The sequence below is a fragment of the Mastigoproctus giganteus genome, chromosome 6 (genome assembly GCF_048544385.1).
Source record: "Mastigoproctus giganteus isolate SK-2022 chromosome 6, ASM4854438v1, whole genome shotgun sequence".
NCBI classification, from domain to species: domain Eukaryota; kingdom Metazoa; phylum Arthropoda; class Arachnida; order Uropygi; family Thelyphonidae; genus Mastigoproctus; species Mastigoproctus giganteus.
The window spans coordinates 127249816-127273800 of record NC_143580.1 but is presented as its reverse complement, the minus strand read 5'-3'; the positions used below and the strand labels follow the sequence as shown (position 1 = coordinate 127273800).

The following is a 23985-nucleotide window of genomic DNA, read 5'->3' as shown; positions in this document are numbered from 1 at the left end:
AAGCCAGATCACACAACCACACCGTATCTTGCAGCTGCTGATAATCATCTCCACTTTGATCGACAAATTTTTAATTTCATTCATCAAATTTCAAAATCTGTATAAACTTACTCTGACTCAGCCACTTCACATCTGTGTGTAATATTAGATTTTAGGTTCTTTTTCATCGAGGTGCATTTTGAAAAGTCTCCTTTTAAGAGATTGTCCTCTGATGGAATTCTCGATTTTGAAAACTATGTCCATAATATTTTTAATATTTAATCTTTTGCTGGCTAACACTTGGTGCTGGATGATAGTGGTAACTCAAATCTGGGAATTCACCATCTTTTTGGCACAATGCGATTAATCCATTAAGAACTAAAGCAGTCCTTCATTGCTTTAGTTCCCTCTTTGTTATTCATACGAGCTTAAATAGTGGTAATTTAATTTTTTTAATGAAATTTTTCAATGCATTAAATATATCAAGACCTAGTTCTTTCTTTTAACGAAACCATACCCAGCAGTTTTTCTCTAGTGGCAGAATCATTGAAAACCATACGAATAACAACAAGCTATTTAGCTATATTACTGACTTCTGTTGTAAAAAAAAGGACACCCAATTCACTCATATTTTTACTCATTTTTCGATGCGTCACATCACAGTATTTCAAGATAATTGCAGATCATGAAGGGCACCTTTAATTCCATTTTTATTCTTAAAATTTTCAAAAAGAGAATCTGTTTCTAAAAATGCGTCTTTGTTGAATTGGCCATCAGAAAATGGTTTGCACTTTTTTGCAAGAAATGACTCACTTTAAATGATGCTACAGTTACTGCTTTAGATTGTAAATTTGGTGTCACGAAGAAATTTTGTTGTGCGAATAATCTGGATTTAAGTTCTTTTAATTTATTTTTTCTAAGGTCACTATTAGGCGAAAAATCAGATTGGTATTTACCATGGAGTGCTTTGAAGTGCCTTTCTAATTTTTTTTTTTTTTTTTTTTTTTTTGTATAGCCACGGAAGCATTGCAAATCAAACAACATGTTTCTTTAAACAACATGTTTCTTTTATCATTACAAAAAATTATTCTAGTTCCTCTTGATGAAAATGATACTTTTTACTCTTTTTCTTAGTATTCATTTTAAATCAAAGGGTATTAAATTAACATATAAGCACTGTCCAGTTAATATTAAGTAAGCCAAATAAGAATTCGACACGTACGCTGTGCTCTCCTCAACGTAACTGCATGAATTTTCACTAGAGAAGCCTAGTGGCTGCGCAGCGAGAAGAGTGGTCATGTGGTTCAACGGATTTGTAATAAGCCTATGCAGTGGGGCACATAATAATAATAACATTTAGACTTTGACCAATCTATTTTTTATATATATTTAAAATTTGTCGTAATTGACCAAAATTAAAGCCGCAATCGACTGGTAGATCGCAATTGACTTGTTGGCCACCCCTGGTATAAGGTCACTATTATATCCTTGCACTGCTATTTAAGTGTATCCCATCCCAGTAAAAACGGTCTCTCCTGATAACAAGCACAGACCATGCTGTGAAAAATTCTATTTCACAAGTCTTGCACAATTTTCCGAGGGCTGAATCAATTGATAAGGCTCTCAACATGTATTCCTACTCCCTCCTGTCCTGTTTGGGCAAGATTGCAGATGCTTGCAAGTGTAATCCTATCTCAACTTTTTTGCAACATTGCCCTGTTCTTGTTATGTTTAAATAAGTCCTCGGATCTCCTACACCTTTAATATCATTATCAACAATATTAACTTTTGTGCCTTAAAAGATTATACACGGCTCTGCAATATCATCTAGTATTGCCCTTGAAGGACCTTAGTCTTTTTCCACTTGTCCTTTTTGCATAATATATTTCCTATTTTCCTGAGAATAGATTTGCTGACAATCACTACCTCCTGTGGGACCTGTAGTCTTCTTTTTGGGGATTGTCGTTGTTTTTCCTGATGTAAGTGAGGGCTGTAGCATTGAGTTGGGCAGTTGGGCACATTGTTCTTGAAGCTTTCACAAACGACCTTTAGAACATTGTTTATGCTTAATTTCCTCATACTGTACTCTGAACACAATAGACATTTCCTTCAGCTGAATCCTGTCTCATTCCAGATAGTCCGTAAACATTTCAAAAGTAGCGCATTTCATTATGCTGTTATTTGTAGGAGACCTGCCTCCTTCAGTTTTCCCCAAGCCACAGCACTCCCACTACTTTGAGTCTATTGCTTTCCCACTCCAGTCAGAGGTACAATTTCCATTTAAATTCTGTGTAACTTGACAATAATACACTAAATTTAATGACAGATACCTAAATGCAGTAATATATTACACTGTAAAGTTTACATTCATAGATCTTTAAATTAGTTATATTCTTAGCAGAAATAATTTTTTTGCTAAAACAAAAAAGAAATACACCAGCCTACTTAATTAGAACTTACAAGCCACTTCATTTACCACAATTAAATTATAATCTTACAATTTCCCTTCTGTGCACTACACCACTATTATTATATTTGCCAAATCTGATACAAAAGCTATGAATATTATTGTCATACATTATATGTTACATATTACATGATAAAGTCAAGTTATTAAAACATTTGTATTGATATAAATTATAGTTTATAGGCCTTTTCTGATACTGATTTACACTGCTACAAAACTAAGCAGTATATTGCCTCTATATTGATACTTGGAGTTATTGACTAATAACTCTAAGTATTGCCTATATCAATATTATAACAATGTCGGCAAACTTTGAATCTATTAAGATCTTAGCCTCCCTTAAAGACATTTCGAGTTTTCATACCATAATCTATACAGATTCTTTAAATGCAGTGACAGTACTGCAGAATAATTTGCAAACTTCTCATCTGGTGTTGAAACAAATTAGATCTTTAATCTCTTCAATCAAAACAAACAGATAGTAAAATCCTGTTGGGTTTCTGGCCATGTTGGAATACAATGAAAAAAGTGTGCAGATCAAGCAGCAGGACACCCACCCCTCTGACATGAACTCTGCTGAGTTTCTTTTTACTGATTATAAACTAATCGTTCGATGAATATTTTTCTAAAAATATGCCCAAACAGATTAAGCTCTTTCAATTAAAGAAGACTTAACAACTATGGAAATCCAACTTGTAGTGAAACAGGTGAAAAGTTTTCATATAGTTGCTCAATCTATTTTTAATGCAATTGGAGGATCCTGCACACTGCTTACACTGCAACTTGGCACTTATTATAAGGCATATTCTTATCGAATGTGCTTTCTACTGGAATCAAACCTTTCCAGTCACTGTCTGATCTACAAGAACTATTACAACTAGTCACAGTTTTTGGAGATGATGCAGTTTAGTAGAATTTTTAATATCTCAAAATGATAAAACTATATACCCATATTTTAACCTATTTTGTATCAGTCCACAGTAATTAGTGTATTTTGGCCATAATAGCTCTTGCACCAATATACGCAAACAGCCTTCTGGTGGTGGTGGTAGTCGTGGTGGCGGATTGGGTTACAGGAATCATTGAATGTTCCTGGAAGCAGAGAATCTTGTGCTTTCTGGCTGAATGGAGGTCTTCTCTCTCATCTGAGGCATGACAATAATTGTGATGTGAAGTGTCTTCTTGTTAGTGACTTCCTATTCATTTTAAGCTTTTCATGACTGTCAATTCTATAGCTTTCTAATGTGGAAGCTACTATGATTCTGATGAATAGTTTGAATTGGTTTCACTTTATTCATAGTGATTACTGACTAATGAATGAAGGTATTCCTAATGTAAACACCATTCCTCCCAGATCATTTGCACCTCTGTAGCCAGGTGGGCAGGAGTGGCAGTGCTTAGTACACGCTTCTTGATTAGACCGGGGTTCGAGCCCGTGACCACCAAATACGGAGGATGCGGAAAGGTCAGGGAATGACAACTGCATATCCCCAGAGCAATATGGCCTTAGTTGCTAATGCTCCTAAAAAGCAAATAACAACAACCCAGATCATTTAGATCCAGAGAATCTGAATGATCTGGAATTTGATCCCAGCTTTTTAATTTTTATGCATCAGTCCTTCAACAGTCCTTTTCAATTTAAATAAGATGTTTCTGGCATCACTTGACATTGATGTTTTGATGTCACTTATTAGGCAGTGTTTAAATGGGCATGGAAACTGGAAAGCAATTGAGCACCATAGTCCCAAATGGCCAATACATTGTCCACCTAGAAAATCTAGAGTTTCAGGTTCTGTGGAGACATCAAGATCATAAGAAGGGGAGAGATTTCTGGGTTTCTCATACTGTCTAGTTTTGAATGTAGTGTGAATCAAGGAACTTTAAGTATTCTTTCTCTACTGAAAGTTGGATCAGGTCAGTGATCTTTTTTTATCTGTGAATCAATTTAATTTGTAATGCCTTTCAAAGAACCATAAAGCTTATTATTATATTGTTTTATTGTTTTTGACAACTTTCTGCCAATATTGATTCAGTGCTCCTCTCATGAAGGTTGGTGGGCCACTAATCTTAGGGCTTACAGAACTATTGTGGAATTAATTGAAAATACATGAAGGCTTATTCCCAGAGGCTAACATCATATGCGTATATGATTAATTTTTTCCATTTCTATGGTGGATAACTTTCTGCTATAGGAATGAAAACCAATGTTTCTATTGGCACATACAGAAGTTGGAAGTGCTTTTGAAGATAATATGCTGAATTACAGCTTAGAAAACAGCTCTAAACTGTATTAAAATCTGGTTTATAAACAGGTATTTTCTTTTTAGTGACACAGTACGTTTTGTAGTGTACGTAGGAATTTTTATATTAAGCTTATTAAATAAATCTTGATTTATGGTAGTAACGGAGAATAATAATTTTAATCTGTATTTATTTTTACAGGGATGGTGATAAAATGGCTCCAACTGTAGAAAAGAAGATAGCTGAATTGGAAATGGGTCTCCTTCATCTTCAACAAAACATTGATATACCTGAAATTACACTTCCTGTTCATCCGATTGTGGCCTCCACAATCAAAAAATGTGCTGAAGAAGTTAGAAAAGCTACAGTGAATGATTTTGGAGATAGAGTAGAAGATTCAACCTTTCTTAATCAGTTACAGAATGGGGTTAATAGATGGATAAGAGAAATACAAAAAGTGTGTATATTTTAGTAATATTTGTATTTATTGATATATTCTTTTAAAGTGTAAATGAAAATAACTTATTCAAGAATGTAATTTTTTTATTTTATTTTTTTGTTGAAGCCTGCAATGATTTAGTTGGACAAATATGAATTATTACTGCGGCTAATTGTTTCATGGATGCATCATTTTATTTGTGTATATTTTAAATGTCATAAGTGACTACTTACTCTATGCATGTTTAAATTATGCAAATTTAAAATAATGTGTGGCAACCATATTTACGAAAAGTGCCATGTGATGGGAGTACGTATCCAAACAGATATTCAACCTCGACAAAACAGGTTTATACTGGGGGGGAGGGGGGAGAAATGCTCGATCGCTCTTATTTGCATTGCTGAAAAGACTGTGCTTGGCTGTAGGGGGGGGGGAGAGAAATGCCCGATCGCACTTATTTGCATTGCTGAAAAGACTGTGCTTGGCTGTAAGGCAGCGAAAGATCAGCTAAAATTTGTGTTTGGTGCTAATATGGAGGGTCATAAAATGAAACATGTAATGAGTGTTATCATAGTGATAAATGCACATGTTTCATTTTATGACCCTCCATATTAGCACCAAACACAAATTTTAGCTGATCTTTCGCTGCCTTACAGCCAAGCACAGTCTTTTCAGCAATGCAAATAAGTGCGATCGGGGATTTCTTATTTGCATTGCTGAAAAGACTGTGCTTGGCTGTAGGGGGGGGGAGAAATGCCCGATCGCACTTATTTGCATTGCTGAAAAGACTGTGCTTGGCTGTAAGGCAGCGAAAGATCAGCTAAAATTTGTGTTTGGTGCTAATATGGAGGGTCATAAAATGAAACATGTGCATTTACCACTATGATAACACTCGTGACCTTAAAGGATATGGCAGTGGGGGGAAGAGAGAGAAATGCCCGATCGCACTTATTTGCATTGCTGAAAAGACTGTGCTTGGCTGTAAGGCAGCGAAAGATCAGCTAAAATTTGTGTTTGGTGCTAATATGGAGGGTCATAAAATGAAACGTGCATTTACCACTATGATAACACTCGTGACCTTAAAGGATATGGCAGTGCTTACATGTTTAAACCCGTGTACTGGTACTCAAACCCTAAAGCATGGATGACTGCTGTTATTTTCAGAAGTTATCTTGGATCTCAGTTACGACCAGAATTGGAAGTGTATTGCAAGGAAGAAGGAATTCCGTTCTTACTTAGTTATTCTTGATAATGTCACAAGCAATCCACCCAGTATTGTTGATGTCTGTTCCTGTATCAAGGTTGCTTTTGTCCCAGAAAATACAACCTCACTACTCAAGCCTATAGACCAACATGTGATTAAATCTTTTGAGGCACTCAATATTTAAAGTGCATTCTGGCTTATCTAATTGACAAGATTGACCACAAACAAATCAGTGTGCAGGAATATTGGTGAGCCTTCAATAAAAAAGATGCCTTAAAATTCATTGATGCTGCATGGTGTGAAGTCATAGCTGTATTCAAAGTTTGTGGCATAAGTTATGGCCAGGTCTTAGCAACTCCTTCAAAGGCTCGGATACCGATAAAGATTATGCTCAGACTAAAAACAAAGGTGTGAAACTTGCTAAAAAGATAGGATTTGCTGAAGTGGAGGCAACCGATGTCGATGATTTAATTGATTCGCATTATCAAGAATTATTAAAAACTGAAGATCTGTTTGCACTGGAGCAGCATCACATTCAAGAGGAGGCGGCAGCAGTGAGCGAAAGCCTTGAGGATAAAGAAGAATGGAGCCCAACAATGAATGGAATATTGAAAGCATTAAATCTTATACATGAAGGTCTAAATGTGTTAGCCGATAAAGACCCTAATCTTGATGAAGCTCTGAAATGCAACCTAAAGTTACACTAGAACTTGGTTGCTACTATGAGTTGTTGCATGAGAAGAGGCATCGTGAAAAGCAACCAACTCTGGATTCCTTTTTCATGTGCTCAGAGGAGCAGTCAAGTGAACTCTCCATTTCCCGCGTTAGCATAACACCTCTACTCCTACCTATCTGATCCAAATGCGAGGAAATGGAATCTAACCTCTCCCCTCATCAATCTGCCTAAGACCACTCTCCACCCCCAATCTCTCTCTCTCAATTGTTGTATGTGTATGCGTTGGTTATAGTGAACGTACTTTTTCTTACTGTGCAAAAATAATAAATAAAATGAACGAATCTCTTGGGTTGCTAATTTTCTTGTACTGGTAGGTGTAATAGCTAGATGCAAGAGTTATTCTCATAGACCCATTATCGCATATTTGGTAATTATTTATGTCACATGTGAATTTAAATTGCACAAAACATTCTGGAATGTAACCCTCATGTAAATTAAAAAGTCACTGTATATTGTTTTATTTATATAAATATGAATAATATTAAATTATTTATTGTTGTTATTTCATAAATATATAACAATCAGGCTTAAGTCAGCCTGCCATTAACTTAAGTATTGCCAGAATTTTTTTTTCTTTTTATACTAACCACCTAATCTGAGGGGGTGAATATCTTTTGAGTATATTCACTATTCACATTAACTTAGTATATATAATTAAAAATTGACTCAGCTGGGGCTCAAGTAAGTTGGAATTCCATGAGAGCTGGAAATTAAAATACACAGATTTTCATATTGTATGAACTCCGACAAAAATCATGCAGCCTGGAAAGAATTATCCCTTTCCATATATCTCTGTTGCAGTCTGACACTGAGAGCGAGGATATTATTCTTCATACAAGGAATGTCTAACACAAGTCTGAGTATTGTTTTGTGATATGATCGTTGTTTGTAGGCACATTTGCTCATATTGGGTCACATTTAGTTGTGAATTTCATTTAATTTTTGTAGGAAAGACAGCTAAGGAAATAGTTAATTTGAATGTAAAGCAAAAATATAATGTTAAAAAATCTGAAAGTAAAACTTTTTGTTGACTGCTGTAAATGTGGAAGAATACAGATTTATGAATATATGAAAAACAAAGAAGCTATTAAGAAAATAAAACATATAGAAGCAAAAGCTAACAACAAAGAATCATAAACCGCAACTTTATAATATCATCTACGAAAGGGTTTTTCATTGTGGGAACAACGTTTTCTACACCCTATTCAAGCTATTGCTTGTAAAATCAAGTTGAACGAATTCAAAGCATCAAGTGGATATCTCAGAAGTTTCAAGAAAAGTTACAGAATAGCTTTTCAAATTAGAGAATCAGTTGGAGAAACAGACAGGGTTGACAAATTTGGTGACTTCTTGGAGAGGATCTGTGCCATATGACTCGAGATATTGCTGACTTCAATGAGACTGGGTTATTTTTTTGAGAGTTAGTAGTTGCAAATGGTGCAAAGATATGCATCAGCAAAAAAAAAAAAAAAAAAACTTGCCTGTATATTATCTCTAACAATTAGTTTAATCCTTCCTTAAATTTATTCAGTTAGTCCCTTCCACAGTACCAGATGAAAGTTTGTTCCAACACTCGATTACTTTCTGCATGAATGCAAATTTTTGCCCATCAGTCCTGTAGCAACCCTATTTTCATCTTACATTGTTGTCCCTTTATTTGTGTTGTCTGCTCTGGGTTATATTTCTTCTGGTTCAACATTGTGTCCATATTCTTTGTAGTTGGTTGCTCACGTCCTGTTTGATTCTTTCCAAGATTACAAGAGCTATCAGGTTCTTGATGATTGTCCTTTTCTTGTTTGATGACCTGAACAGGTGGGAATTGTTCCAACAACTTGGTATATAGTCTTTTCCTGTACGTTGTCATATCAGTCCCTAGCTTGGTTACTTTGTATGCTCACATGAATGTACAGCAATACCTCGCTTAGCACGGCTTCAAACAGCACGGGTTTCACTATAACACAGTTTTCAATTTTGAAAATTTACTGTACATATTAAAACTCATTCAATAGCCTAGACACATACTCTACATATATGCTGTGTTGTCGTAGCCTAGGTACATATATGCTGCAATGCCAACTGTATTTCTCATACATGCTGCACATATGACAGTAGTCCCCTCAGGCAGTCAGTGGCAACAATGTCCACTTTTCTTAATTCCATCCTGACAAGACGACATGATAGCTTTTCAAACTTCATTTCACAATTTATTTTTTACTTCTCTAAATATGATTTGAAAATATCTGCATCTTTGTTAGATGTCATTGCCAACAACATGCATTATGTTTGGCAGCATGTTTTGCCCCATTTGGCAAATGATTTCATTGATTTTGAATCGCAAGTTCAGACAATTGCTGAAGACATTGTGAAGATTGGAAAAGACTTGGGATTCAAAACTTTGGACACTGCCAATATACGTGACTGCATTGACTTGCATGCAAATAACTTAGATGATGCAACTCTCCTTGAAATTGATAAGGAAATTGCATATGAAGAAGAGGAAAACAATTCTGAAGTGGATAAAACCGAAGTGGCACCAAAAGAACTTTCAACAGAAGAATTGAAGAACGTTTTTCAGGGCTTGACATTGCCTGTGAGGCAATTATGAATGGAGATCCAAATGTTGGATGTAGCATCCAGATACGGCAAATTTTATAAGATGGGATTCAATGCTACAAAGACTTGTATACCAAGAAAAAGAAGAGATGACTTCACCAAACTTCATTTTTGAAATACCCAAATAAACAATAAAGCTGTTTTTCTCATCTCTCATGATGTTACCTTTTCATTAATAAAATTTTTGCAGTATTTTTTATTTCAAATCCTTTTAATTGGCTATCAAGCGCAAATTGTTTATAGATTTATTATAATTTGTTTATAGTCTGTTTCTCTGGTACGCATTCATTTAAAACCCATTATAATTATACCTCAATCGGCACGGTTTCACATAACACGGAACAGTTTCGGTACTAATTATCAGTGCTATGCAGGGTATTGCTATATTCATTTTGATGTTCCATTTCATGTGGTGGTACATTCTTCCTTCCTGGGTTGTCACTAGTGCAGTTGCACAGTAAGCACTTCCAGTTGTTGGGCTGGATGGTCTTGCCCTTCTTTGTGATAGCCATATGGGGGACAGCACCTCTTGCACTGCTGTCTTCATTGGGAGACTGTTTCCAACTTTTTGAACTGACTCCTCTGGCTAAGGCCTTTATCTTGCACCACACTTGCAGTATGTTCATTACTTCTTTGACATCATCCACCTATGGAGGTGTACCCTCTTTGGCTTTGATTTGCATCCGTTGGTGGTGGTAGTTCTGGTGAGTGACACAAGATGGTGCTATTATGTGTCTCTGCCATCACTTTGATCTTGGGGGGGGGGGAGAGGTAGGTCTGCTGAAGTGACTTTTGTGATGCTTTTTCATTTATTTGCTTGTTATTTTTATATTTTATTACTATTATATTATTATTCTAAAACCCTTTCTCCTTTTATGGGATTTTTCTGCTCCATGACAGGTACTGGTACCAAATGCATGTGGTGTACGGTCTTGTCTGGTTATTATTGTTACTGTTGGTTGAGGAAACTCTCTTACTATCCCACAGGTGTTTGGGATTGTAGCTTTCTGGAATTTGGTGTAAGTGTTCTCTGTTAGGTTGTTTCTAGGTTCTTAATGAGGCTCTTTGGAATCATGCTGGTTGTTGACATGATAATTGTTATGGTCATTACTTGTTCCATATGCCACATATCTTTGGCTTCTTGTCTTTGGTCTGAGTACTTTCAGGTCTTTTCCTAATAAGTTTTCTGGAGGTTGCTGGTGTTGGGTACCACAATGTCGATCAGGTATGTAGGCATCGCCTTCTTGTCGACGAGGGTTATGTCTGGTTTGTCTTTATGGCAGGTTCCAATATAGTGTGAGTAGAAGTCTCTAGCCTGAGGCTCGTACTCATAATATGGTAAACTTTCTTTGATCAGCTGGTATTTTTACACTAGCTTCTGATATATTATCCTAGCCACCTGGTCGTGTCTGTGAGTGTAATCCCTCTGGGTATCATCCTGCAGTGATGTGTTGGATTGTTTCTGGGGCCAGGTGGCATCGTCGACATGTCATCTATTATTCTGGGATCCTTATGTGTGGATTTCCTTAGTGGTGGATTTCCTATAGTTCCCAGTGTTGATTACCCAGTCTTAGATGGTGAGCACGAATCCTGTCTCGGAGAATAGCCTTCCGTTCGTGAGCCAGTCATTGGAAGCTATCTTATCTATGTAGTCTTGATGGAGGTTGTAGTGTCTGCAATACAGTTGTCTTCTTTGTCTATCTTTGTTTCTTCTGTCTATGTCAGTGTGGTTTCCTTGTTAAGGTTGGGTGTTGTGTGCCATTTTTCTGTCTTATGGCTTCATAGATAGATTGGCACTGTTTTTCTGGATGCAGTTGTGCAGTTCTTAATTGCTTTCTCTCATTCAACGAGGTCAGTCAATCCCCTCTCTCCTTTGCAGGCTATGGTCAGTCTCTTGATGGCCGACTTCGGGTGGTGTTGGTGGCTCTTTGTCATTTTTATCCTGGTTGAGCTCAATTTCCTCCCACTCTGTGTTGGTCCAACCTATGATTCTTAAAGGAGTATGTTAGTACTGGGACTGCATAATTCAGCTTTGATTTTAATAGGCTTCTCAGTGTGTGATGGTATTTCTCAGTCAGTGTTATTCATGTACATGTTATTGATATTATTTATGGAGAGAGAGAGAGTGAGAGAGTATAGTTTATTCCTCCCTTCTTTTAGGATATACCCAAACGTGCTGTTATTGACCATGGTGGACAGTGGGTTGAGTGCTAGGCAGAACCATAGTGGGCTCAGGGCATCTCACTGGAAGATTCTTCTTCTGATGGGTATCGGTCTGGTCGTGATGTTCTTGACGTTGATCATCATCCTCCATTTTGTCATGGTTGATTCTAGGAAGTGTCAGGTTAAATTTGTGGGTCTCTATCAGCCAGCTATGGTGCACAGAATAGAAGGCCTTGCGGTAGTCAATACAGGTTGTGGTGTTTCTTTTGGGTTTACTCCATAACTGCATTATCAGTGGTAATTGCTCCTTGCATCCTCTGCTCATATGCCTACATCCCTTCTGCTGCTCGGCCATGATGTTCAGGCTCTTCAAATGGTTTGATATCTTTTTAGTTATGCAGGTGGTCAGGTCTTGTACATTGTTGGGAGACAGTTGATTGGTCTGTATTTTGCCAGGTTTGTGGTTTCATGGTCCTTAGCCTTCAGACAGGTGATTCCTTGAATCAGAGACTTTGGGATTGTGTCAGGGTACTTATTATCTGGGCGAAGTGTTCTGTTATGTGCCTGAGTGTAGCTGAATTTCTTGTACCAGGAGTTGTGGATGTCATATATTCCTGGGATTTGCCAATTGTGAGACTTCCTTATTGACTGTTACTTCTTCCCAAATCTCCCATTCTGTCATCTCTTGTATGTTCTTCGTTTTCTTCCTTTCTAGATCTCTCCACGGGCACAGCTGTTATGGCTAACTTTGCTGCTCCACAGGTTTCCCCAGAGCTCCTTGACTGCCTTCTGGTTTGGGGTAGATTTCCTTCCTTCTCCTCTTGTCTGATTTTCCTATAGAAGGCTCTCTGGTTTTCATCAAATATCCTGTTTTCCTCTGGGCACTTTCCCCGTAACTGCAGTGTCTCTTTTGCTGAGTGACAAGAGTTTGTGTGTGAGTGTCAAGGTATTCTTCGATCCTCTTATTATAAGTCTTGTATTGTTGTAGATGTTGTCTTTCTTGAGGATGGCCTTCACTTTCTATCCTCACTCCTATCTCTTCTATCTACTCCTGTAGCCTTCTTTCCCAGGCTAGTGGTTCCTTGTCTTTGCATTTGGTGTTATGTTGTTCTGGTTTTCCTTCTGTTCATCCTAGTGGCTGCTACAGTGGCACAGTAAATGGCTGTACAGGTGGCACCTAGTGTTATTTTGTTGTTGAGATAATCCAGTATTATTCATGTATGTGTCTTTATGGGGTCGATTCCTTAATTCTGCTACTGCTTTCTTCCACTCTTCTATTCTGGATATCATGATCTTGTCTGTTTGCACTTTGGCCTCTTTTGGTTGTAGTTCTTGTCCTTGCTGTTCCTCCTCCAGTTCTGGTTCCGGTATGTCCATATTTGTTATTATTTGTAGTTGATTGCTTATATCCTGCTTGATATTTTCCAAGATTGCAGGGTTATCAGGTTCTTCTTGATTAATGGTCTGTCTCTATTCTACTATTCACTGTTTGGTGACATGAACAGTTGGGAATTGTTCCAACCACTTTGTCTAGTTTCATCCTATACATTGTCATGTCTGTCTCTAGTTTTGTTACTTTGTAGTATGCTTGCATGGTGAGTGTATTCATTTCAGTGCTCCACTTTGTGCATTGGCTTCTTCCTTCTTGGCTGGTCACTAGCACAGGAAGCACTTCCAGTAGGTTAGGCTTCCCCTTCACTTGTTGCCATATAGTTGTCAGTGCCACTCACTCTACTGTCATCCATGGGAGATTCTCTGTTTTTTTGAACCAACTCTGCTTAAGGCCTGAATGTAGTTGACTTTACCCTGCACCACACTTGATGTTGTATGTTCAGTATTTCTACTTCTCATCTTCATCCAGCTATGGAGGTGAATCTATTTTAGCTTTGGCATCCAGCAGTGGTGGTAGTTATGGGAGTGACACCAGACGGCACCACTGCCTTCTGGTGTCACCCCCTTTGACCTTGGGGGAGGTTGTTCCAATGAAACGACTTTTGCGTTTTCTTTTTTCACTTGTGGTAGGATTCAATCTTGGGTCCATGATATTGGTGGTCCAATGTCATAACCACTGGGCTAATTGCACCCTCATCGTTATTATTTTTATTATACCAGTCTCACAGCATAAATACTGGGCTATCATGCCCAGTAGTTCTCGTGCCCTATTATTATTGTTAGAAACGTTTCAACTATACGGAATTTTTTTTTCTGCCCTGTTATGGGTACTGGTATCAAGTGTGTGCATGGGGTGGTTGCTTGTGTACATTTATTATTGTTATTACTGTTGGGCAAGGAATTCCTTTACTATACTATCCTACAGGTGTTCATGATTGTGGCCTTCTGCAGTTCCATGAAAGAGTTTTCTGGGAGGTCCTATTGGTGCTGGATTCTTATGGAGGCTCTTTGGCACCATTCTGATGGTTGACTTGGTGATTGGGTTGGTCATTACTTGTTCCATATGCCACATTCCTTTGACTTCCTATCTTAACTTTGTGTTCTTCCTGATCTTTTCCTTGCAGGTATTCTTGAGGTTGCTGGTGTTGGGTATTATTATTATTATTATTTCCTGCTATTTTGTTAGCTTGCTTCTTTGCGTAGTTTTGCCAGAACTGAGAAATGATCACTGCTATGTAGATAGTAAATATCAAACTTGAATTCCTTCTGCCAAAAATAAAATCCATCAGTAAACCTTGCAATAGAGGATTTCTCACTTTGAAAGTTAGCTATCGATTTTGATCATTAGCATTTGTAACCTTTCTGCCCATCCACTTCACCCATCATTTCACCCATCCACTTGCTCCAAATGTTTGTTTAGTTCTGCATTGAATCTATTTAAGCTATCAACTTCTACAACGACATATGGAAGTTTGTTCCAGCAATCAACCACCCGCTGGCTAAAGGCAAACTTCCGCACATCTATCCTACAACTGTCTTTCTTCAATTTGAATTTATGCCCTCTCAGGAGATTATTCTGAGCAAGAGGAAGAATCCCATCCGCATTGAGCATGCTCAAACCATTCAAAGCTTTATATACCTCAATCAGATCACCTCGCAGGTGCCTAGTCTCCAGATACAGTAATTTGCAAAATTTAATCCTTTCTTGCTAAGAGCAACCCTTTGTTCCATTCACTAATCTTGTTGCCATTCTCTGTACTCGTTCGAGCAGCTCTACATCCTACTTAAAATGAGGCCTCCAGACCTGTATACAGTACTCAAGGTGTCTCCTGACCATTGCCTTATATAAGGGGATATTCACCTCCTTATCCCTGCTAGAAAAATTCCTGTATATCATTGACAAGACACCATGAGCTACTCTTGCCTTATATAAGGGGATATTCACCTCCTTATCCCTGCTAGAAAACTTCCTGTATATCATTGACAAGACACCATCAGCTACTCTTACAGCCTGTCTGCACTGCTCAGAAAACGACCACTGTCAGTGAAGTACCACACAGTTATATGTTACTCAAGGGTTACTTCTTCCCATAGGCAGTACTTTACATTTGTTAATGTTAAACTTCAGTTGCCATCTGCTCAACATTTCTAGATCCTGTTGCAGCAGCATACTATCATTAGTGTCATTAACAACAATGCCGACCTTTGTCGTCTTAAAGCTTGGACATTAAGCCTGATATACCATCATCAATATCATTAATAAATACAGAAAACAACAATGGACCCAACAGGAACCCTGGGGGACTCCATTAATAACATTAGTCCATGAAGAGCAGTGTCCATTTATTAGCACTCTGTCTTCTCCCACCCAACCATCCCTTTATCCATAGCAGCAATTTGCCTCCAATGCCACATTGCTCCAATTTGTTCAGTCTTCCACGTGCAATGGTATCAAAAGCCTTCTCTAGATCCAAATATATGATATTAAAATTATTCTTTGCATCCAGTTCCTTTGTGATCACATCATAGTATCCAATCAAATTAGCATTAGTAGAGACACATGATGCAAGAAAGTAAGCTTAAACAGCATCAACCAAAAAAAAAAACCCCTTCCCATTTCACCAATCCATTCATTCCAAACGTTTTAGTTCAGCCTTGAATTTATTTAAGCTATCAACTTCCACAATAACAGATGGAAGTTTGTTCCATCTATCAACTACCTGCTGGCTAAAGGCAAACTTCCGCACATCTATTCTACAACTGTCTTTCCTCAGTTTGAATCATCCCCCCTCAGGTTTGTAATCTGAGCAAGAGGAAGAATCCCATCAGCCTTTAGCCTGCTCAATCCATTCAAGGCCTTATACAACTCAATCAGATCGCCTTGCAGGTGCCCAATCTTCAGAAGCTGCAATTTGCAGAATTTAAGCCTTTCTTCATAAGAGCACCCCTTTGTTCCCCTAACCAGTCTTGTTGACCTTCTCTGTACTCGTTCTAGCAACTCTACATCCTTCCTAAAATGAGGCTTCCAGACTAGTACACAATACTCAAGGTGTGGCCTGACCATTGCCTTATACAAGGGAATAATCACCTCTTCATCCCTGCTCGCAAAATTCCTATATATCATTGACAAGACCCCATGACCTACCCTGGTAACCTATCTGCACTGCTCAGAAAACTTCATATCTGAATGCACAATTACCGCAAGGTCTCTTTCATTCTGCACTACCCTCAGTGTACCCGTAGAGCGGATATCATCTTTTAAGGGCACAAAAGGTGATATAGTTGTACACGTTGGCACTAATGATATTAGGAGTAGGAGACCGGCAGAATTACTTAACAAATACAGGTCACTGTTGAACAAAAGCCGAGAATTAGGGTTGAATTTGAAAGTGTCTGCAATTCTGCCCAGACACGATAGAAGGGAGTATATGATGAGAGCCTTGTGGATCAATTCGGCCCTGGAAAGAATGTGCAAGGCTCAAGGGGTAGAATTTTTTTTTTTCCAGCCTGGACTGTACTTGTTAACAGGAGAGATTGCTTCTACAGGATGGGATACACTTAAATAGAAAGGGTGCAAGAATATTTGCTGATGCTATCGAGGCAGTTTAGGTGGGTCGGAAAACTGCCAGCTTGGGGGGGATACAAGGACTAATAGTTTAACAGTAACCGTAGGCAGAGGTGAAGGTGATTCTTGCACAACTTCTATTAGAATAAGTAGCAACCTGGAGCGTGGGGTGTTGGGGGTTTCAGGGACGGATGGCAGTCATCCTGAAATAGGTGGGTATATGGAATGTGTTAGGGTAACTAAAATAGGAGTAGGAGCATGTATGCTTGCATGTATACCAATGCTAGAAGTATAGGAAATAAATTTGATGAATTTGAAGTGTTGGTCAAGACATCAAAGGCAGATATTGTTGGGATAGCAGAGACGTGGTGTCACACAGATATAAGGAATGCTGAACTGAAATTTGGGGAGTACAATGTGTACAGAAAGGATAGACAGGATAGAAAGGGAGGAGGTGTTATGCTGTTAATTAAGAAAAACATAAAATCAAAACAAGTGCATCCAGTTGATATAGATGAACAGTGCACTGTTGAGTCAGTTTGGTGTGACATAAGCACTGCGAAAGCAAAAATAAGAGAAGTGTTTTATAGGCCTAATGACTTGAATGAGTACAATGAACAATTGTACAGAGAAATAATGGGCTAGTAAATCGGAATGTCTTATAATGGGGGATTTTAACTTCCCAGATATTAACTGGAACTTGGGGGTTGGTCACTCACACACTAGTCAGACTTTTGTGGATTTATTGGATGATTGTTTTCTGCAGCAGCATGTTCGAGAGGCAACCAGAGAAAGTAACACTCTTGATCTGGTTATCAGTAGTGATCATTCGTGTATTAAGAATTTGCAGATAAAGTAACCACTAAGTGGCAGTGATCACACTTTATTTATGTGGGATTTACTTAAAGATTTAATTACCATCAGGGGTAAAGGAAAGTGTTTTTGCTTCCGTAAAGGTGAGTACAGTGGTCTCAGACAGTTTTTAAATTCTGTACAGTGGGATAAACTGACGATGTTACCAACAGTAAATTCTAAGTGGGAAGCATTCAAGGAATTAATTGTGGAAGCTACTAAATGTTTCATACCTATTAAGAAATATTGTTCAAGGTTTAGGCCTAAATGATTATCTAATGAACTAATGAGACTCGTAATAGAGAAGAAAAATGCATGGGATGCATATAAATTATCAAGCGACTCAGAAGCCTATGGCAGATATAAGCTAGTCTGTAATCGGGTAACAAAGGAGGTTAGGCAGGCGAAAGCAGATTACGAGAAATCCTTGGCAAAAGATGCTAAGAAAAACAGCAAGGATTTCTTTACTTATATAAACTCTAAAAGGAAGGGGAATCTGATTGTTCCACTTGACATCGATGGTTCGACTGTTGATGATCCTGCTCAGATAGCAAACAAACTGAATGAGTATTTTGCATCTACATTCACACATGAGGAATTATTAAGGTTTGAAAATGGCAGAAGGTTATCAAATTGTAGCAGGATTCTTAATAATTTTATAATAACTGAAAGCAAAGTGGAGGAGAAATTGTTGAAGTTAAACATAAGAAAAGCACATGGGGCGGATGGGATCTATCCAGTTATATTAAAGGAGGCGGCAAAGCAACTAAGCAAACCCTTAGCCATAATTATGAGAGCGTCCTTGGACTCAGGGAAGGTTCCCACGGACTGGAGATGTGCAAATGTATCCCCAATTCACAAAGGGGGATCGAAGGGTGACATGAGTAATTACAGACCAGTTAGTTTAACTTCTGTTCCGGGTAAAATAATGGAGTCACTGGTTAAAGATGCATTGCAGGATCATCTAGACAAGACTGCAGCAATAATTGAGACACAGCATGGGTTTGTTAAGGGAAAGTCTTGTCTGACAAATTTGATAGGATATTATGATGTGGTTACAAAGGAACTGCATGCAAAAAATTTTGATATCACATATTTGGATTTCAGGAAAGCTTTTGACACTGTTGCGCATGGAAGACTATTGTACAAATTGGAGCAGAATGGTATTAAGGGTAAGTTGCTACAATGGATAAAAGGATGGTTAAGTGGGAGAAGACAGAGGGTGGTAATCAATGGGCGCTGCTCTTCTTGGACTAATGTTATTAGTGGAGTCCCACAGGGTTCGGCGTTAGGTCCACTGTTGTTTTGTATATTTATCAATGATATTGATGAAGGTATATCAGGCCTAATGTCGAAGTTTGCAGATGATACAAAGGTTGGCAGGGTTGTTAATGGCAGTGTGCTACTGCAACAGGATCTAGATAATTTGGGCAGATGGGCTAAGAAGTGGTAACTGAAGTTTAACCTTGACAAATGCAAAGTACTGCATATGGGTAGAAGTAACCCCAGAGAAACGTGCCGACTGTGTGTTACTACACTTAAGGTGGTAGAAAATGAAAAAGACCTGGGGGTAATTGTGCAGTCAGATATGAAGTTTTCTGAGCAATGCAGACAGGCTGCTAGGCGGGTCATGGGGTTTTGTCAATGATATATTTTGCTAGCAGGGAAAAGGAGGTGATTATCCCTATTTATAAGGCAATGGTCAGGCCATGCCTTGAGTACTGCGTACAGGTCTGGAGGCCTCATTTTAGGAAGGATGTAGATTTACTTGAGCGTGTACAGAGAAGGGCAACAAGATTAGTAGGGTAATGAAGGGATCCTCTTACCAAGAGAGGCTTAAGTTCTGCAAATTGCAGTGGCTGGAGACTAGGCACCTGCATGGTGATCTGATTGAGGTATATAAGGCCTTGAATGGGTTGAGCACACTGAATTCTGATGGGATCCTTCCACTTGTTCAGATTACGAACCTAAGGGGGCATAAATTCAAATTAAGAAAAGACAGATATAGAATAGATGTATGGAAATTTGCCTTTAGCCAGCAGGTGGTTAATTGCTGGAACAAACTTCCATCTGTCGTTGTGGAAGTTGATAGGTTGAATAAATTTAAGGAGGAACTGGACAGGCATTTGGAGGGAATGGTGTTTTTTTTTTTTTTTTTTGGCTGATGCTGCATAAGCTCATACACTTGCTTTCTTGCATCACATGCTACTACTACTACTCACACATTGTTGGTACATTTCTCTGGGGTTACTGCTACCAACATGCAGTATTTGCATTTGTCAATGTTAAACTTCAATTGCCACTTCTCAGCCCATCTACCCAACTTTTTGATACCCTGTTGTAGTAGCATACTGTTATTAACAACCTTGCCAACCCTTGTATCATCTGCAAACTGATATTAAGCTTGATATACCTTCATTAATATCATTGATAAATATACAAAACAACAATGGGCCCAATGCCAACCCCGGAGGGACACCACTAATAACTTTAGTCCCTGTAGAGCAGTACCCATTGACCACAACTGTCTTCTCCCACTCAAACATCCATTTATCCATTATAGCAACTTGTCCTTAATGCCATACTGCTCCAATTTGTGCAGTAGTCTTCCATGTGTAACAGTATCAGAAGCTTTGAAATCAAACCAAAGTATATGATATCAAAATTTTCCCTTGCATCCAGTTCCTCTGTGACCACATCACAGTATCCAATCAAATTGGTTAGAACAAGGCTTCTCCTTGACAAACCCATGCTGTGTCTGAATTATTGCTGAGTCCTGTCTAAATGATCCTGTAATGCTTCCTCAACCAGTGACTCCATTCCTTTCCCTGGAACAGAAGTCAAACTAACAGGTCTGTAACCACTTGTGTCGCTCTTTGATTTAACCCCCCGCCTTGCGAATTGGAGATACATTTTCACATCTCCAGTCCGTGGCGACTTCCCCCGAGTCCAAGGATGCTCCACAACCACAGTCAAGGTGCCACTTACTTCCTTTGCTGCCTCCTTCAATATAACTGGATGGATCCCATCCACCCCAGGTGCCTTTCTTATGTTTAACTTCAACAATTTCTCCTCCACTCTAAGTTATTACAAAATCATTTAACTCCCTGTTAGTTTGATAAACATTTGGCCCTCTCCTCCTTGAATAACTCATGTGTGAATATAGATGCAAAATAATCATTTAGTTTGGCAGCTATCTGAGAATGATCATCTACAGTCAAACCATTGATAGCAAGTGCACTAATCTGATTCATCCTTTTCCTTTTAGAGTTTGTCAGTAAAGAAGTCTTTGCTGTTTTTCTTTGCATCCTTTGCCAAAGATTTTTCCTAATCTGCCTTCACTTGCCTAACCTCCTTTGCGACTTGATTACAGATTATCCTGTATCTACCATTAGCTTCTGTGTCACCTGGCAATTTATGTGCATCCCATGCTTAGAGATTTAACAGGAAAAAATCATTCAAAAAAAAGTAGCATTGATGGATGCAATTGATTACATAGACTGAGCCTTGTAAGGTTTTGCATTAACATGTGCAAGGATATATTAAAAATTATTGATGTGAGCCATCATGGGAGAAAAATCCAGTACTCAATTCAGAATTCAAAACATGATTCAAACTTTACGTAACAGTAATGCTTTTCAAGGTCATTTCAAGTACACTTTAAGTACGCGTTGTTTCATGGACAAAATGTCTCAAAAAAATTTGTTTAGTGTGTGCTATTAACTTTTATCCATTTACAATTAATAGTAGACACAGTTTTGATTGATTGCCACAGAAGAAAATTATATTTCAAAATCTGAGGAAGAGGAGAATATCACACCTAATTGCAGTTTTTCTGATTTTAACATGCAAAGCCAAATTTATGGAATTCTGATTCAGATTTGATATGAAGTTAAGTGAGGCCTGATGTAGCCTAGTGCGAGTCAGGTCAGGAGCTTGAGTGCAGTAGCATGCACTCTTTGAGTGGACTGGGGTTCAAGCCCATGACAGCTAAATATGATTGATGGTTGTATTGATAGATTTATTGTATTACTCCACTGACTTGGTGGTTATGCCAGAGTATAAACAAGAACTTTATAAATGGATGTAGAGGATATTATTGCTTCAAAAAACAAATGTAAGAATATCTTCTCCCCCTCTCCCTTTTAAATTCTGGGTTTTATTTTTGACAGTAATTTTACCCTTATGCTGGGCAATTAAGTCAAAATAAGAATAAATTAATATTTAAAACTGTTCATGGACAAAGTTTGAAATTTTGAAGAATAAATGTAAAAATAATATTAAGTATGTCACTTAAGTTAATGAAAAATAATATTAGTTTAAACTTAAATGTTATTTTGTGTTTGTCGGTGATATCTCAGGATTGTAATAGACAAGTTTTTTTTATTTATTTATTTATTTATTTGTAATTAGGTTACAAAGCTTGATAGAGATCCATCTTCTGGTACAGCATTACAGGAGATAAGCTTTTGGCTGAATTTGGAGAGAGCACTTCTCCGTATACAGGAAAAAAGAGAAAGTCTTGAAGTTGCTCTAACACTTGACATACTGAAAAAAGGCAAACGTTTCCATGCTACTGTTAGCTTTGATACTGACACAGGTATGTAAATTTATGAAGGCTGTCTGTGCACTTCATTAAATTGCTTACTTTTACACAAAGTATAACAACACTTCATGAAACTGCGGACTTTTTTTTTTTGTTTAATTTTAAATTAGTTTTATTTAAAACTTTTTTTATTCTACATTGTTTTAAGTTTACATTAATTTTTCTTTTAAAAAATGGTGTCTAAATCAATACTGGAATATAGATTTGATTAAATCTATATTCTAATATTGTATGGTTACTTCTTACTTATTAAAGACTTGTTTGATTAAAATGAAAAGGGTTAGAAAATGCATGCATTGTATTTAATGTACGATTTATACATTTCATGACCATTTGATTATTTATTATATTACATTTCTCAAGTGCTGTAAGCTTCTATATTTTATTAAGTGGATACTGAAACTTCCTCATGTGATGTTGAAGTGATGGGTAAACACGAGATTAGATTTGCTTAGCAGTATTAGAGGAGATAGATGTGCACATGAGATTGGCTAACCCAAAGGTGCTCAGACTTTTCATGACTTCTGACCTCCTAAAATATTTCTTAATTTTAACCTCCTCCATTTGCAGAACAAGGACATATTAGCATTAGTAGAGGCATACAATGCAAGAAAGCAAACTTAACCAGCATCAGCCAAAAAAAACCCTCCCATTTCACCCATCCATTCATTCGAAATGCATGTCCAGTTCAGCCTTAAATTTATTTAGGCTATCAACTTCCACAACAAAAGATGGAAATCTGTTCCGCCAATCAACTACCCGCTGACTAAAGGCAAACTTCCGTACATCTATCATATAACTGTCTTTCCTTAATTTGAATTTATGCCCTTTCAGGTGATTATTCTGAGCAAAAGGAAGAATCCCACCAGCATTGATCATGCTCAAGCCATTCAAGGCTTTATACTTCTCAATCAGATCACCTTGCATGTGCCTAGTCTCCACACACTGTAATCTGCAAAGCTTAAGCCTTTCTTGGTAAGAGCCTTTGTTCCCCTCACCAATTTTGTTGCCCTTTTTTGTACGTGTTCTAGCAACTCTACATCCTTCCTGGAATGAGGCCTCCAGGCCTGTACACAGTACTCAAGGTGTGGCCTGACCATTGCCTTGTACAACGGGATAATTACCTCCCTGTCTCTGCTAGCAAAATTCCTGTACATCATTGACAAGACTATGACCTGCCCTGGCAGCCCATCTGCACTGCTCAGAGAACATCATATTTGACTGCATAATTACCCCTGGTCTTTTTTACTTTTCACTAGGCCGCTGTAGCCTAGTGGTCAGGTGTGCAGGTGCATAAGTATACATGCCTTGAGTGACCGGGTTTCAAGCCTGTGACTGCTGAATACGGTGCTGTTTCTTGTATTATGTCTATCTTGTGAACCTGACCGTTTGGTCGTCTTGGAGTATAAACAGAAAATTAAAGTGTAGTACCACACAATTGGTACGTTTCTCTTGTGTTATTGCTACCCATATGCAGTACTTTACATTTGTCAATTTTAAACTTGAGTTGCCACTTCTCAGCCCATTTTCCCAACTTATCTAGATCCATTTGGAATAGCATACTGTCTTTACTGTCATTAACAACCCTGCCAATCTCTGTATCATCTGAAAACTTGGACATTAAGCCTAATATACCTTCATCAGTATCATAGATGAATACACAAGACAACAATGTGCCTAGCACCAAACCCTAAGGAACTCCACTAATAACATTCATCACGAAGTGCA

At 37.9% G+C, this 23985-nt stretch overlaps 1 protein-coding gene across 2 annotated transcripts in view; it reads left to right on the top strand.

The window, feature by feature from the left end:
* Dhc64C (dynein heavy chain, cytoplasmic) overlaps window positions 1-23985 on the top strand; it is a 1460071-nt gene that overhangs the window by 58615 nt on the left and 1377471 nt on the right. For both annotated transcript variants that reach the window (XM_090376486.1, XM_090376487.1), the window contains exons 4-5: window positions 4889-5144; window positions 22065-22251. In XM_090376486.1, the coding sequence (XP_090232612.1) occupies window positions 4889-5144; window positions 22065-22251 (443 nt within the window). The remainder of the gene's footprint in view (window positions 1-4888; window positions 5145-22064; window positions 22252-23985) is intronic.